General features: G+C 32.1%; 1 protein-coding gene across 1 annotated transcript; it reads right to left on the reverse strand.

Annotated features, from left to right (window-relative positions):
• Positions 1-372: 372 nt before the first annotated feature.
• LOC119838414 (protein artichoke-like) lies at positions 373-10,345 on the reverse strand. The gene is made up of 5 exons (XM_038364353.1): positions 9,876-10,345; positions 4,708-4,929; positions 1,514-4,639; positions 1,179-1,435; positions 373-1,097 (listed from the first exon to the last, which is right to left on the reverse strand). Exons 2-5 carry the CDS (start codon positions 4,868-4,870, stop codon positions 531-533), a joined length of 4,113 nt encoding a protein of 1,370 aa, XP_038220281.1. The 5' UTR covers positions 4,871-4,929; positions 9,876-10,345; the 3' UTR covers positions 373-530.
• Between the last annotated feature and the right edge of the window lie 6,130 nt (positions 10,346-16,475).

A 16,475-nucleotide genomic window follows, 5' to 3' on the forward strand; every position in this document is an offset into this window, starting at 1 on the left:
CGCCTCCGCAGCTTGACGTCATACCAATCAATGTTTGTTGGGGGCTTATGTCGATTACCTAATCTCATGATAGCTGTACACATGAGCGTACAATAATAACATATTGCCTTACTTTGGATCGATCATAGAGCGTATTAGCTCTAGATTATGAACCCCACTTTTGTATACATTGTGAAAAATAATTAGCCTTTTTGGATTTCAGAATACTATTTATTTAATTTTCTCTTAATATGATGTTGAGTATTCAATTTATGACTTTGTTAATGTTGTTTTAAATAGATGGAAGGATTAAAGTTCCATTCATAATGAATTGGTACCAAGAAGTGAGGTAAAAATAAAAGATGTTTTTGAGCAACAATTTTATTAACTTTTTCTAATAGTATTAAATAATTTTATTTTTCTACCTATTTACGAACATTATGCGCTAAAATACGCTTTCACTAGATTCTAAAGCAAGCAAGCTTTTACTATGAAGTGGTACAATTTTAATATTAATAAAATAATTGTCATAAAACTGTGCTAGTCTATATCTATTTTATTTTATCTAAAGATATATTGCGGTTTTTTGTCATCCCTAGTAAAATGTTATCGGTCGATGCCGTGGTAGAACTTTGTAGAATATCTTCTTTACTGTGCATTGAATGATAATCATTCATTTCTGACCATGCCGGGTCAGACTTTGCTATTCTTTTCCTTTCTTTTATTTTAGTATACAATAATACTGAAACCATTACAAAAAATACAACAACGCCTAATGAACAACCCACTATTAATCCCAGACGCCTATTCAAAATAGATGATATTTTAAAAACTTTGTTATTTTTCATTTTAACTGTGAGCGGTTTTTTAAAAGTATTAAAGGAAACGCATTCACTTGAAGTAGATTGTGTTATATCTATTGCTGCAATGCTACGATTCATTTTTAGAAGGGTATTGAAGTTAAAGTCCGTTTTATTCAGTTTTATGTCTTCTTCAACCAGTTCACCCACGGGTGGGTATTCGTATATAACTAATACACAAACAATATAATTCATATTATTGTGTAATTCGTCTAAAGAGGTTGAAGTTTCACTTGTGTCTATAAACTTTGAATACACCTAAAATATAAAATAATATAAATATCTGCGTTCAAGTATGACCCAATGGAATATACATCAACATTTACTCTTCTCACTTACCTCAGAAGTATCATCGTCGTCGTAATACATAATTTGTAAAGCTTTTATAGATGTCCGATTTCTTATAAACCAGGACACAGAAACTGAATTATCGTTATGCTTATCAACTGATACTTGAGCGATCTGTGGAAAATTACATTTTCCGTTTGGGTATTCATCGTTAAGGCATTTTACGGTGTTAGGGCTTATTATTTTAGGGTGATCCTGAATCCAGGTCCAAGTGTTGTTTTTTTGACATCGACATGTAATAGTATTATCTGAAATAAAAGAAATTGCTTTATAATTTGCCTTTTCTTCCACAACCTAATAATATATTTATCTGTATTTATATTTACCTTCTATAGATATATCTTTTACGTGATTTTCTATAGAATTTAATAATTCTATCGGTATATTTTGAAGTTTATTATGCTGTAGATCTACTTCAACGATTTTATTTAAATTTTTAAATGCTGTGGCTGATATATACTTTATATTATTGTGTCCTAAATAAAGAACTGTAAGTTCTTTTAAATGAATTAAATCATCGTTCAATATATTTTGTAATTTGTTATATGAAAGATCTAAAAGTTTTAAATTCCGTAAATCTTCATCAAATGAGTCCATTGATTCGATATTATTGTGAGAAAGGCATAAAGCATTTAATTTAACAAGTCCACGGAAATTACTTGTTTTTAGATGAGTAATTCGATTGTAGCTCAAGTCCAAATTCTCCAAATAATTTAATTTTGAAAAAGGACTTATTGAAAGACGCCTTATTTTATTATATTTTAAGTATAGATGCTGTAAGCTTTGAAGAAGTTCAAAATTTATGTCCTCGACGTTTGTTAGATTCGTTGTACAGATGTGCAATTCGTATAAATTAGCAATCAATATGTTTTCATTTATATTTTTAGGAATGGTCCAAGTGAATGATGGGTTCTTACTTATATCTATGTTAATAAGAGATATACCCAGTCTTTTAAATGAAAATAAAAAATCGAAATGAACTAAATGATTATTGGAAATATTTATATTTTGGATGCTAGGAAAATTTTCAAGTATATTGTTCGGCAAATGATCTAGCCTGTTGCAGCTAATATCAAGCAATAGCAATTCTTCAAATATTATTCTTTTCCTACATGAGATTAATTGAATTTCATTTTTTCGCAGTATCAGATATTTAAGATTCATTAATTTTTCAAATCCACTTAATTCTATTTTAGGTAGCAAGTTTTCAGAAAAGTCTAGTGTTTCTACCATTGTAAAATTATGAAACGTGTTGTATGGTACATAATCTAAAAAATTATTACTAACATTCAGCTCGGAAACAGAATTAATTGGTCCAAATAGATTTGACGGAATTGTGCTGATAATATTTTGTGCAACGTTGAATCTATGCAAATTTTTGTTATACGTAAATGTCCCTTCTATTATTTGTTCAATATTACAATGCTCTAAAAATAGTATTTCCAATAAAGGCAACTGTGCAAAGGCTTCTACTGGCAAATAATCAAGAATGTTGTGAGATAAAGACAAGAACTTTAATCCAGGTATATCCAGAGTTAAAAGATCATTCGATTTTAGAAAATTGTTACTAAGCGATAATATTTTGAGGTTGTTAAGGTTTTGAAAAGTTCCATTTTCGATAACTTGAATTTCGCAATTATCTAAATGAAGCGAGCTGAGTGGTAATTGTTGAAAAAGTGATTTGTACAGTATTTTAAGGGGATTAAATGACAAATTAAGACTTCTTAATTTTTTTAGATGTTCAAATGCCATTTCGTAAACAAAATTTATTTTATTGTATGAGAGATCCAAATCTTCTAGCTCAAGCAAACCGAAAAAAGTGAAGCTTGTAACGTTGCGTATATTATTGTGTTGTAAATCTAAATAGCGAGCAGATATTAAGCGTTGAAATGAAAAATCATTTATTATTGATATTTCATTTTCTCCAAGTTCCAAACGAGTTAAATAGGATAAGTTTCCAAATGTTTGTTTAGTTATAAACTTTATTTGGTTGTCTTTCAGTGTGAGATGATACAATTTATCTTGTGATTCAAAATTATTTACTGAAGTCAACCTATTCGAGTGTATGTAAAGAGATAGAAGGTTGAAATTAGTTTTTGGCAAAATATTTTGAACATCAATAAGTTTATTATTATTTAATGAAATGTGTTTTAAATTTAATAACTTTGTAAATGTTTGTGACTCAATAAAACTTATTTCATTATGATCTAAATATAAAGACTCAACTTTAACTAAATTAAGAAAAAGGTTTCTACTTAAAAAAGTGAGTTTATTATCATTGAGCTTAATTTCTTTTAATTCTGCTAAACTTTTGAATGTGCTATTATTTATCGCTATAAAATTATTATTGTCTAGTCTTAAAATTGCTAAATTCTTATTTTTCATTAGAATGCTATGTGGCACTTGATTTAAATAGTTAAAGTCTAATCGCAGTTCTACTAATTTTACTAAGTCACTAAAACTCTCACTATGAATGTTACTTATGCAATTCTTATCTAAGTGTAATATACTAATCTTCGTTGAATTAAGAAATGAATCTATTGGCACTTCTAGTATATTATTATTACTTAGTAAAATTTTCGTTAAAGATGGCATACCACAGATGAGACCATTTATGTGGTGCAAGTGATTATGACTCAAATTAATAAATTCCATTAATTTGTTATTTTGAAATAAATTGCTGTTAAGAATTTTGATTCGATTATAGCTTAAATCAATAGATTTCAAATTAACCAAAGAATAAAATGCACGGTAATGAATATTCACAATGAAATTAAAATGAAACGATAGCATCGACAGGGACGGACTAAATTTAAGGCAGTCTTCTGAAATAAATTCAAAATTATTGGAATTTAAATCTAAATACTCTAATGATTTCAACCCAGTGTATTCAATATCAGGAAAGGAGGAAATTTCGTTCCATGACAGCCTCAATGTTTGAAGTAATTTTAAATTAGCAATTGGTATTATGGGAAATGAGGTTAAATTGTTTTCACTTAAATCGATATCTGTTATAGTACTTTCCAAGCCAGAGAATGCCTTGTCTGCAATGTGTTGAATCATATTGCCTTTCATATTAAGTTTCAATAAAGGAAGTCCATAAAAACTATAGTTTGGTATTTCTTCGATATAGTTTGAAGTAAATTCTATAGAAAGCAGTTTGTGCATGCCAGAGAGAGCTTTTTGTGGTATTAACTTAACTTTGCTAGATACAATGCTTATGGTTTCAAGGCACTTTTTTAATGGCACAAATGCTTCATCGTTAACTTCTTTTAAGCTTGAACGCGAAATATGTACGTGTTTGATACATGTGTTCTGTGGTATTATAAATGGTCCCAATTTTTCTTCACTGCTATCCAAGTCGTATATTGAAAAAGTATGGATGAACGTCAAACTTTGGAGTGCATTACTTATGTCTTTTAATGACGTGTCTTGACAGTCAAGGAAAACATCTGAAATAATTAAATGAATTAAAATTAATTTGCAATTGAAAGCCTGTTCGAAAAGAGGTTTTTCTTACCATTTTCAAACTTATAACAGAGGCACTTGTCACTTTTCATTAAGTCCGGGCACCCCAGGGTATTTTTAATTCGGAAAATTGACAGGAAAACCAAGAGAAATGGAGTAATTCGAAAAACATTATGCTCATTTTTCCTTTCCACGACCCATAAAATGTTTTTCATAATTACATTATTGCCTCTGTTTGTTGTTTCATACTACGGGTCGTAAAGTTTAATTGTACCTGAAACCAAAAAGGATTTGTTATTAAACATTTATGTATACATATACTAATACATTTAATACAACGTCAGTCAAACTCAAACTTAATAAAACTTGAAACACATATTATGAGGTCTGATATAACGTTGTTGATTCATTTATAAGTAGCTAACTATAGCGTGCAAACTACTGCACAATTTCCACACTACTCCAACTTTATTCCTATTTCTCTTTAAAAATTTAATTTCATATGAACTTCGTCTCATTTGAAGTGTGCATTGCTAGGGTGTAGCAATATACACACCATAAATCTATTATATTAAACTTCTATTTAGCTATAAGCTTTATTATATTAAGCTATTGCGTCACTACATGCATATCAATTGTATGTATTCCAGAATACAAAGCAATACAATATGATGTAATAACCGTTATGCCGACATTAATTTAATGATTTTATTAAGTAGGTATATGATACTAATAATAAACTATAAAAACTGCGAATACAAAATATAAAAAATACAAGGTTACAGACGATTTTTTTCGTATATATGCTGATCATTAAAACTCAACAGAGGAAGTCAAGTAAAGTGTAAACATACTTTTTCCAATATTACTCGTTGTTATTGGAAAACCATAATTGATGAGACCAGCATTTAACATGTGTGGTGAAAGTAAGGTGGAATTCCCCTATCGAAAAAGGGAGGATACTCGACCAGTCTCCATGACTGGCCGGCCTGTAAGGCCCTAATTAAATGATGTTGGAAAGTATATATTCCTCTGTAGCGAAAAAATTCACTTGCGCAATTCAGAAATATGTCGCTACAAATGAGCTAAATCGTCTTTTATTATGTCTTAGAATATAAAAGAAAATGTATGACATGGTTCAGGATGAATGGGGAATGCTGAAAATTTTATTCGACAGAAAAAAACAACGATACGACTAAAGATTTCTTATCCATTAAAAACATGCTAATATGAGGGCATTTATTTTGATTTTTAGATTATTTTTTCAAGGAACAGAAATTGATGGGGCTACAAGATTATAATCAGAAAGAAATTTTGAAAGAATAGAAAAAATTTGATCACGAGGCAGGATTCGAACCTGCGTTTCTTGCCTAATCGTAGCAACGCCTAGCCTCTCGGCCACCCGTGATCCTGCCACAGTAATCGAATTTCTTCTATTCTTTCGGTTTCATGTGCCTAAGGGGCACCCCACCCGTCTCAATAGATGGCGTGTGGGATATTCGAATCCTGCCTCGTTATTGAATTTTTTCTATTCTTTCAAAATTTCTCATTTATAAAGCATTTCAATGCTATAAATCTAAAAATTAAATTTAACAAAGGCCGCGTTCCATCGATACAATATTGTAATCATTGAAATAATGTTTCGTATTGGTTGTGATGGTTCTTAATCATCTCAATAGATGGCGTGGGGTGCCCCTTAGGCACATGAAACCGAAAGAATAGAAGAAATTCGATTACTGTGGCAGGATCACGGGTGGCCGAGAGGCTAGGCGTTGCTACGGTTAGGCAAGATACGCAGGTTCGAATCCTGCCTCGTGATCAAATTTTTTCTATTCTTTCAAAATTTCTAATTTATAAAGCATTTCAATGCTATAAAACTAAAAATTAAAGATTATAATCATTTATTTTTGGTACAATCGATAGGGTTTTAACAAATAGCAATATTTTTATTTCTGAGCATGCTCAGTAAGTTTGCGCAGAATATGTGCCTGCGTCCCTGTGTGACAACAGTGCAGGCCGACACCGTCAATCATCAAGATCTAGTAATTTATCTACTTGTTTAGAGATTAGTAACTTTTGCTTGTATGCAATACATCTAGCGAACATTACGTGTGCTCTGCTATGATTGATTTCAATAAGAAGCCCAGTTAAAGTTAAAGTTGTAAATATGACATGGAAAGCGTGATAGCGCATAAAGTACAGTCCATTGAAATTTTTTTTTTTTCAGTACATTTGGCGCGTGCGTTTTTCACAGGACGCTATTCTATTTGATTGATGTTCATTTGATTCTGACTGATTGATTGATTGATTTGCTAGTGAGGGAGATAAAGCGTGAAACGCTTGTTTCAAAATGACGACACGACGAAATTGCATCTTCTGAGAATCGTGACCCTAAATTTCGATATTTATATTTCGTTATTCACTTATATATTTTAATGTGTATATTGTTTTATTAATTTGTAATTAAATTTCTGTATAGCATATTGGCGCGATGGCTAGACTGTAAGCCACTATGCTGTTGAGTAATAATAAATAAAAAAGTAACTTTTTAATAGACTAGTATGCAATGTGTCATTATTAAAATCATTGATTGGAGACCGTAGCTACAGCTGATAGAGTTTAAATGTCTGCGTGCGCTATTCTAGCCCTTGTAGCGGACACATGTATTGTTATTTAAAATTAAGTAACGTTTTTACCATAGTATGCATAAGAATAATTATAACAATAAATATATATTTTAAACAAAAGCAAAACATACATCACTTTTAAACTATGAATGACTAGTTTTAAATTTTGCATCGAATACAAACAGAAACATGAACTGCCAAAAAGTTTATCAAGCTCCGCTTTGTGTATCTACTGAAAATGTAAAATATTTGCCGCCCGTTTTTTTGTTCCTATCAGAGAGCTTCGTTCTGTATAAAACATGTTTTATAGAAGCGTCATAGAGCTCTTGTTACCTGAAGGCATCTGAAACAATAATCACTTTAAACGTATAGCTTAATGGATGTCAATCAAATACAGTGAGACAATATACTCCTTAAATTTCACAGGATACGTAACAACGTAAGAACGGATTCTAACAAGAATGAAACTTCAACTAATCAGAACAACTACAAAATATGATTTGTTTAAGTGACACATTCATGATACTTTTATGATGAATGAAAACCTTCGTTTCTCAGTTCATCTCCCTTTATCGGACTGCAAATTTTCTTTTTGTTTACTAAAGAGCAGTTTGTAGACCGTTATTAGAGTTTGCTCCAATATTACATAATAATTACAATCATAAGTAGCAAAGCAGCAAAAAGCGTTAAAGTTTATTATAACTCCAGTCGCTAATTATAGACCGTGTCTACTACAAAACTTCACTAACATTAGCTTAAAAATATACATTTAGCTACAAACAGTATCTGCAACAAGTTTCCATAGTGATAGTTGATTTAAATGAATATGAAAAAAAACATAAGTTTGCAATGATAAAGGTTGACCAAACTTCCACTGATAGGATACATAAATAAAAAAGAGATAGCAGGATAAAGCCGTTTGTCGTACCAATAATTTTTTAAACCAGGGCGATACTTACCCCAAATAAGCGAGCAGCGCATTCGCAGAGGCCCTACCTTTGCGAATGTTCATGGGCGGTGGTGATTGCTTACCATCAGGCGAACCACCAGCTCAGTTGCCCGCTATGACAATAAAAAAAAAAAAAAATAAATAAATAAATACTATCACATATTGGACAATAAGAACAAGGTAGAGATAGTGATCCAACTTCAATACAAGCCGTTACTAAATAGGTGTTAAGAATAATATTTTTTTTTGTAAGGCAATGGAGCTGGTGGATCGCCTGATAGCAAGCACATTTGGAGAGGTATAAGGTCAATTGCAGACCTTACACCTCTACAAATGGGTTGCCGACTTTAAATTGGAAAAGGATTAAAAAGATGAGAGCAATAAGGAAAGGACTGGGAAGGATAAGAAAAGGACATGGGACTCCGGCTCTCCCAATTACCGAACGAAACACATAGTAGCATACTACTACGGCACACCGGTCCTCTGTGGGGGACTGGTACTTTCCGGGAGCGAGATGGCTCAAAATGGCCCAAAGAATGCGCAACTCCCACATACAGCCTTTTTCTATGATGTAAGGTAAATGCGAGTTATCAGCTCAATCCTTATTTCAGTAGAGAAACAGCAGAGCGTGAAATAGCAGCGTCAGGATAATCAAAGCACAGTCATAACGTCCTTAACTCGAAACACCTGCTTAACATGGATGGATTGACATTGAAACGCAAAGTCACGATAATATTGGGTGGGGCAGTGTGATAATTACCACCCTTTCTTTTAAACATGGAAAGTAAAAATTCAAAATCCGTACTAATTTTATAAGCAGGAAAGTTACTATATGTGTCTGTCTGTCAGTTTTATATTTTGAGGTTTTAAACGAGAGGAACGTAGGATCTAGCCACGTCTCATGAACACTTTCACAAATTTGTTTTAAAGTGTTATATTGCAAGAGTATTTATTGTATTTATTATTTTTTTATTTTTGTTTGAAATACTGGCAGATCAGAAAAGAAAAAATCGATCACGAGGCGGGAATAAAACTCACATCCTTCGCTCATACCCATCTCATTGATTAAACTCAAGAATAGAATAAGAGTTAGTATTCATTTACAATACTGCATAAAATACAGAGAATTTGAGAGAGGTTAATTATAATTAGGTTGTCTCTCAAAAGTCTTATGATTTTTTTAATATACTCCAAATAATTTTAGGTTGACCGATAGTAAGAATAAAGAAACAAACATTTATCTATTTTTTATAATTTACCCAAAAGGTTATCTTATATTCATTTATTATTATAAACTAATATTTTGTATGACGACGCCACAAATAAAGTGGGAATAACATGCTATGTGTATCAATATATAATAAACAATTATTGAAAAAAAAAAAACTTACCTTACAGATACAATAATGTATTTTATGATGCTGCGTTTCAATATCACGAACGTTTAAAATATAATAGATAAAACAGTAATAAGAGACTATACATAAAAATTTCTAAATAATATTAGAAACACCCCATACCTTATTATTATTACACGTATATAGTCAAGGTAAATAACTAATCTAACTTCTTACGGAAAGCACCAACTCCATCATGACTATCGCAAAGCTAGGAAAGTTAGTAAACTGAGAAAATAGTTCTTACCAAAAAATACTTTTGTTTGTGCTGACACACGGCCTCCGGCTAATTGCAAAACAGTGTTATCCTTTAGTGTTTAGAGTCCATTTTTGTGACGCAACTCGGTTGGTCGGATCGAACTGCGCCTGTCCTTAAAGTGTACGGTATCCAACACAAGAAACGTGCGGTATTCCAGTCACAGTCGTTTTTTGTGATTTTATAATAGGTTATATGTGGATTAACGGGCAACACAGAACGCCTGAGGTCATTAGAAAGCTCGACAGAAGACTGCCGCGGCGGCGCGCGCTGTGTAGGTCACCGCTGTTGTTGCGGCACCCCCGACCCACTATTATTATACTTTTATGACGAATCAGAATTTTTGCTGAACCTTACAGTAAGATACTCTAATACTGTATTTCTTGAATCAATATAATATCTGGTACGCGAATATAATGATAATGTCGATTGAATTTATTTAAAAGCAGATTTAACAATTCATAATAGTTTCAAAGTTTGGCGAGCAGTGTGATTTTATTTAATATTTAATTTAAGTTATTGTTTTTAATTACTTGGTTAGTTAAAGGAAAATTCTGGTTTAATAACACGAATAATTTTGAAAACTTGCATTTATATTGTATAAAGTTTTCGATTATTTCGATTTATTCAAGTAGGAATAAGTTTAATTAAGATGACGATTTTATGCAGAACAATTGTAAAATATTTAAACATTAAATTTTTGGAGATAAGAATTTGCTAATAAAAAAAGACTCGTATAGTTTGAAAACTTAATTAACATTTAACTGAATCTTAGAATCACATTCAGTTCACTTCAAGTTGAAATTAATAGCTGACATTTCATACAAAATGAAAACATGTTATTACAATATAAAAGAGCCATAATTTAAATTTCATAGCCCAAAGCATATGAAACGACATCGCTTGGAAGGCTTTCAGTGTGACGTTGCATTGGCTCAATGCTCAGAAAATCCGCTGTTCCAGTCGCTCGCAATGAATCTGGGTCAGAGAGTCAAGAAGTATCCATAATCTTACTATGGATTTTAGTGAATTTTAACTAGAATGAATAATGATGAAGCGCTATTTGCATTTTAGTCGTAATTAACGCTCTTTTATGAAGTTTGTAATCAGTATTAAATAACATGTAATTTTTTAAATTAATAATACATTGATAGGTTAGCTTCTGAACCATTTTTAATGCTTAAGAATTAAATACATACAATATACAATTAGTAATTTTTTCAAGCCATGCTGGAATGCAATGAAATATCGTTAATTGAAAATGTTTGTTAAACGGAATAAAATCGGATTTAAAATGTTGTATTCACAATTTATCAGTAAAATTGTACTGCCGTCATAATTCATTGCCTTTTTCGTATTTTATATGTCGATGTCCTTTGATTCAAATGACGTTACGAATATTTCCAGTATTAATAAAATAGGCTTACAAAGAGCTTTTCTTAAATTCAGCTTATTTTAACGTATTGAACTCGCCCTCTTTGGTAGGCAGGTACTATAAAATTCAATTGAATTCTGTCTCAACCTTCACTGAGTGCGATATGGGTCAACGATTTGTTCACAAATGTATACTACTGCTAAATGAATTTTATTTTAAGCTTCTTTGAGATTCATGACTATTCAAATTCCCAAATAAGGGAGTTTCTATAAGCTCGAATTAAAAAAAATAAGATAATGGAGCAAAATCTCACAAGAGCACCTTAACTGACGTTCGACAACGAAATGTGGACGATTAAAAAGTATTAGTATGCATTATATATACGCATGCCTATACGTTTACTTGCTCAGATAGATGGCCAATTTCCAAGTATCAGGTAATCAAGGTACATAAAAAGGTATTAGCAACATTATGAAACTGGTTTTCAAGTATATTCAGGACAATATCATTAAAAATAAGTCGGTTATTCCCCGAATTTTTGCGTCGGCTGTATTATTGGGCCTACTTACCCCCGGGAAGAATGCAAGCAAGCATAGTAGCATCTAAATGCTGTGTTTCGTTGGAGGAACTGAAGGCCTGTACCCATTTCCTCATCCTTCCATTTCTTAATTCGTATCATCAATCCTTTTCTTATCTCTTACCACTTACAAGCAAGCAACGCATTTGCAGAGGCCTCATCTCAATTCATACCTTACCTGTTTCCATGACTCGTGATCGCTTACTTATCAAGTGAACCACCAATTTATATGGAAAAAAAACCAAAATAGTCGAAGCTCAATTTTAAAATAACTGCTGTACAAAACCACTGGCCGTTGAAACGAGTCCGATATGTAAAAACACAAATGATGTTCATTTGGACTTACATAGTGCAAATGGACTATTGTAACAATTCGAAAATTGGTTACCAAATAATTATAACGGGAAATGAAGTTACACGGGATCTTATCAATAAAACCAGAACGCTACATTATTATATTCAATTTCCGAGTTCCTATCAGATATCCGCGTAGTAAAATAACGCCTTTAGTTCCTCCTCTACGTGACACTGTATTTGGTTCACAATCTCCCGTTTGTAGATGATCAATGAGCATGCCAATGATTTAGATATATTTCATGATAATTATCGCAAAATCCGTGGCAAAACATGTCTGTAAACTTGTAACATAACGCAAATTTACATATTGTGTTATAATATAACTATCCGTCACATTTATTTTTATTTGTTAAATCTATGTATCCTATGTATAAGTTATAATGTAACAGGTGTTGGATGACCATATTAAATATAATAAAATAAATAAAATAAAAATTATGTAAGTTTAAAAGAGTTGTCATCATAATTATCAGCCCATATATGTTTTCCACTGCTGGGTCACAGGTCTCCTTTGAGGGTTCAGTTCCATAATCCACCACGCTGGCCAAGTGCGGGTTGGCAGATGTTTAATCGAATTCGCCGTCGAATTTTTGATTCTCAGACATGCCGGTTTCCTCACGATATTTTCCTTCACCGTTTTAAGCAGTGGTGATGTTATCCACATGTGCAGATAAATTGAAAAAATCCATTTATTTCCTGCACGCTCGCTCGGTCTCGAACCCCGACTTATCGATTTTGACGTCCGAGGTTCTTACCACACTCAATGAGTCAACACTGCTTAAAAAAAAAGGTTTTGGAAAAAAATGAAACGTCAATAATAAAATGAGTAACTATACATTACAACAAGGTTTCAGATAAGGCTTTCTATGGAATACGACATGTATTTCAAGAATACAAGTCCATTTTTAACAGGTACGACTCGAACATCTCATAATAACTTGCTATTTTGCATCACAGATCTTAAGGACATTGGTGCTCACTATAGATAAAATATTTTAATGTGAGAGTCGAGTCATTCTTCGGTATGGGAGAAGCACGTACCGGGGTAGTACTCATCCCCACAGAAAACGTTATCTGCTTTTCTCTACCCTTCCAAATCCATTCCTTCTTTCCACGAATCAATCCTTTCCTTATCCCGTACCCCATAAGATTCTGTTGACCACCAGATCAGTTGCAAAAACACGTGCTTGCGACTAACCATTGCGATATGGACTAGCCTTTTTAAGTCAGCCATAGTATTTCTATCCTATTCACAATCATTAAGTTTACTTTTAGTATATGTCGCCGCAGTGATATCGTGAATATCGACCGTTGATCTTCATTGTTTAGTGATTATCAATAGAGATTCAATTTAATTACTCTCAATATTATAATATTGATTTCTGATGATTTTTCAACGTAATCCCTTGTACATATGTTAAATTAATTAAATTAGGAACTGTTTTGATTTTTATTGTCATGATGTTAAATCATGACTTTGTTAAGAGAAGTAAGTAAATTAATTTAATGCCGATTTATTTTAGTGTATTTAGTCTCAAGTGTATTTAGTTTATTACGAAGAAAATAAATAATTCTTTTGTAAATGTTATTTGATGCTTTTTGGGCTTTTTATTTTAAAACCAGTGGCGGCATCTATTGACAGTTTTCCATAATCTTCTACATTTGGAGGGGATTGGCGCCATTTTGTCTTAAAAGTTAGTGTTGAGTTAAAATATTGGGGTCACTTTTTAGCGGCTCTGGAAGCAAGCACTCTGTAAGTAGATCCATTGTAAAATTATTATTATACTAGCTGCACCCCACGGTTTCACACGTGTAAGTCCGTATCCCGTAGGAATAGCGGGATAAAAAGTTTCCTATATATTATCCCAGTTGTCCAGCTGTTTACGTAACGAATTTCATTGCAATCGGTTCAGTAGTTTTGCGTGAAAGAGTAACAAACACACACACATCCTTAACTTTCGCAATTATAATATTAAGTAGGATTAGTAGGATAGTAGGAAGTAGGATAGTAGGATTACAATTAATTAATTTCTCTGTCTACTCAATGTGTAGCTGTAATTTCTGTAAAAAAGTTAGAAATAAAGTTTGATGTTTTGATACTGAACGGGTTCATTGTGAAACTGTGATTTAAACTGTTCTTACCTTAGATTTTATAAAATCTGATCTCACATATTTGACGTTTAGAATTAATTCCCTTTAAGTAGAAGTAGAATTGTAACATTATTTATGCTGGTAAGTGATTGAGTGATAATTGCAACATATTATTATTTATTGTGGAGAGGGTAGACATAACTTTTTGAACTTCATCTAGTTCTTTGAGTATTAGATTATTACCTAAATATTAACAAATTTCGATATTGTTTAGGACGTAAATACTTTGACTATTAGCTAGTCAACGGATGTGTGTATTTAAAAATCTTGGCACGTCGATTTTCACATTTTTTCGATATAATATGAATTTAAACGAATTTATATGAACTATAGAGAAAACATATGTGGAGAAAAGAAAGTACTAAACTTTGTCCAAAAAAAAAAAACACAAAAATTAGTCTGTCAGTCAGGAATAATGTCGCTTTCAATGGTGATAAAATAAAAACTCACACATAATAAAAAAATAATTCCTTTTTCTAATTTAAGTGTATTCATGGCGGTTTATTCTTTTCCTAAATAATTAATCATTAATGATTTATGATATCTGAATATCGATATATCGATAAGATTACATGTACGTTGTAAAATCGATACTATTTTATTCCTAGAAATGGATATTCCATCTCTAAGAATAACTACTATAAGTACTGTTAACTAATGGTAACTAAATAAACTCAGCAACATATTTTTAGCTGGAAATTAAGAGGCAAAATATTTTAATCCTTATGTTATGGTTTGGAATAATAGAATTGCGCCAACAAATGAAATTAGTCTACAATTCTAGATACCTAATCTAAGTTAGCACTCACAGTCACAATTACATTGTTGGCGATTTTTCTTCAGCCAAGACTAGAAAATATCCGTCTATGATTTATGGCAGATATTAAGATGATTTAGAACATAGATTTTGCAGATAAGATAGATATCTATGGATATAGATTGTAACTGATAATATATATGAGAAGGTGAACGTATTATAAATTACGAGTTATTGGCGGATAACTCAACATTTTTTGATAGCATGCTTTTGAATTACTCGAAATTTATCATGGCAAATTTATTAATGTGGGAGTCAAGCACGCTTCGGCACGAATTGGGCCAGCTCGCACCGGGGAAGTACCTCACCTCCACAGAAAACCGGCGTGAAATAATAGCTTGCTATTGTGTTTCGTACAGTGAGTGGGGGAGCCGGAGGCCCACATCCTTTTCCTTACCCTTCCCAGTCCTTTCCTTTATACCTCTCATCAATCCTTCCTAAACCCTTCCCAATTAAAGTCGGCAATCCATTTGTAGAGGCGAAAGGTCTGCAATTGACCTTACGCCTCTCCAAATGTTCATGGGCGGTGGTAGCGCTTACCATCAGGCGACCCACCAGCTCCATTGTCGACTATGACATAAAAAAAAAAAAAAAAAATGGCTCTATAAACGTACAATTTTTTACGTAAATATGATTTGTTCTATTGGCGTGTTTCAAAATTACGAATTTATTAGGATGAAATTTAAGAACTGTTTGTCTGTGTACTATATTTTATTACCGACAACCAACGGTCAAAATTTTAAAGTAATTTCATGTAGGCATCATGTAAACAATGTTCCCAATTGAATTTATTGGTTTAAGCGACTTGTGGAGTGGGATCGAAACGAAGAGAAGTTTATACGTACGCGTTGTCACGGCCTCGGCATTAGAGAGATACTACGTGGCATAAATTTTCACTGGGATTTGTGTATTAAGTGGGATTTTATTTGTTGCGTCACGTGCTAAAGGCCTCTATTTAAAGATATGCCAATTTGAACCAGTGAAATAGATTAACGAATAATCCCGCATTTCAAAATTTTATCCATTTCTACAATCTATCCATTTAGTAATAGGCACATTAACGAATTAATGGGGTTAACTTTATCTAATTTGTGGTAGGTTAAATTAATAACAAAATTGTGAATTTTTATAATTGACTGCATCGACCTCTTTAAATAGCTAATTGGGTCACGCGGTAAAAAACACTGAATAGGATAACGCAGTGGATTTCCAGATGATCAATGAATTTTATTCAGTTCACTTGCAACTATAACTGTAATGAAAAAATAGTTGAACCTTGCTTTCTGTAGCTCATCACTGTTAAAAATGAGTTCA

The sequence above is a fragment of the Zerene cesonia genome, unplaced genomic scaffold (assembly GCF_012273895.1).
Source record: "Zerene cesonia ecotype Mississippi unplaced genomic scaffold, Zerene_cesonia_1.1 Zces_u002, whole genome shotgun sequence".
NCBI lineage: Eukaryota > Metazoa > Arthropoda > Insecta > Lepidoptera > Pieridae > Zerene > Zerene cesonia.

Excerpts from the sequence above, each read along its gene's own strand:
- LOC119838414 (XM_038364353.1), bottom strand. The coding sequence starts at position 4,870 with ATGAAAAACATTTTATGGGTCGTGGAAAGGAAAAATGAGCATAATGTT. Across the intron at positions 4,640-4,707 it reads CTGTTATAAGTTTGAAAATG|ATGTTTTCCTTGACTGTCAA; the intron begins GTAAGAAAAACC and ends TAATTATTTCAG. Across the intron at positions 1,098-1,178 it reads ACGACGATGATACTTCTGAG|GTGTATTCAAAGTTTATAGA; the intron begins GTAAGTGAGAAG and ends TTTATATTTTAG.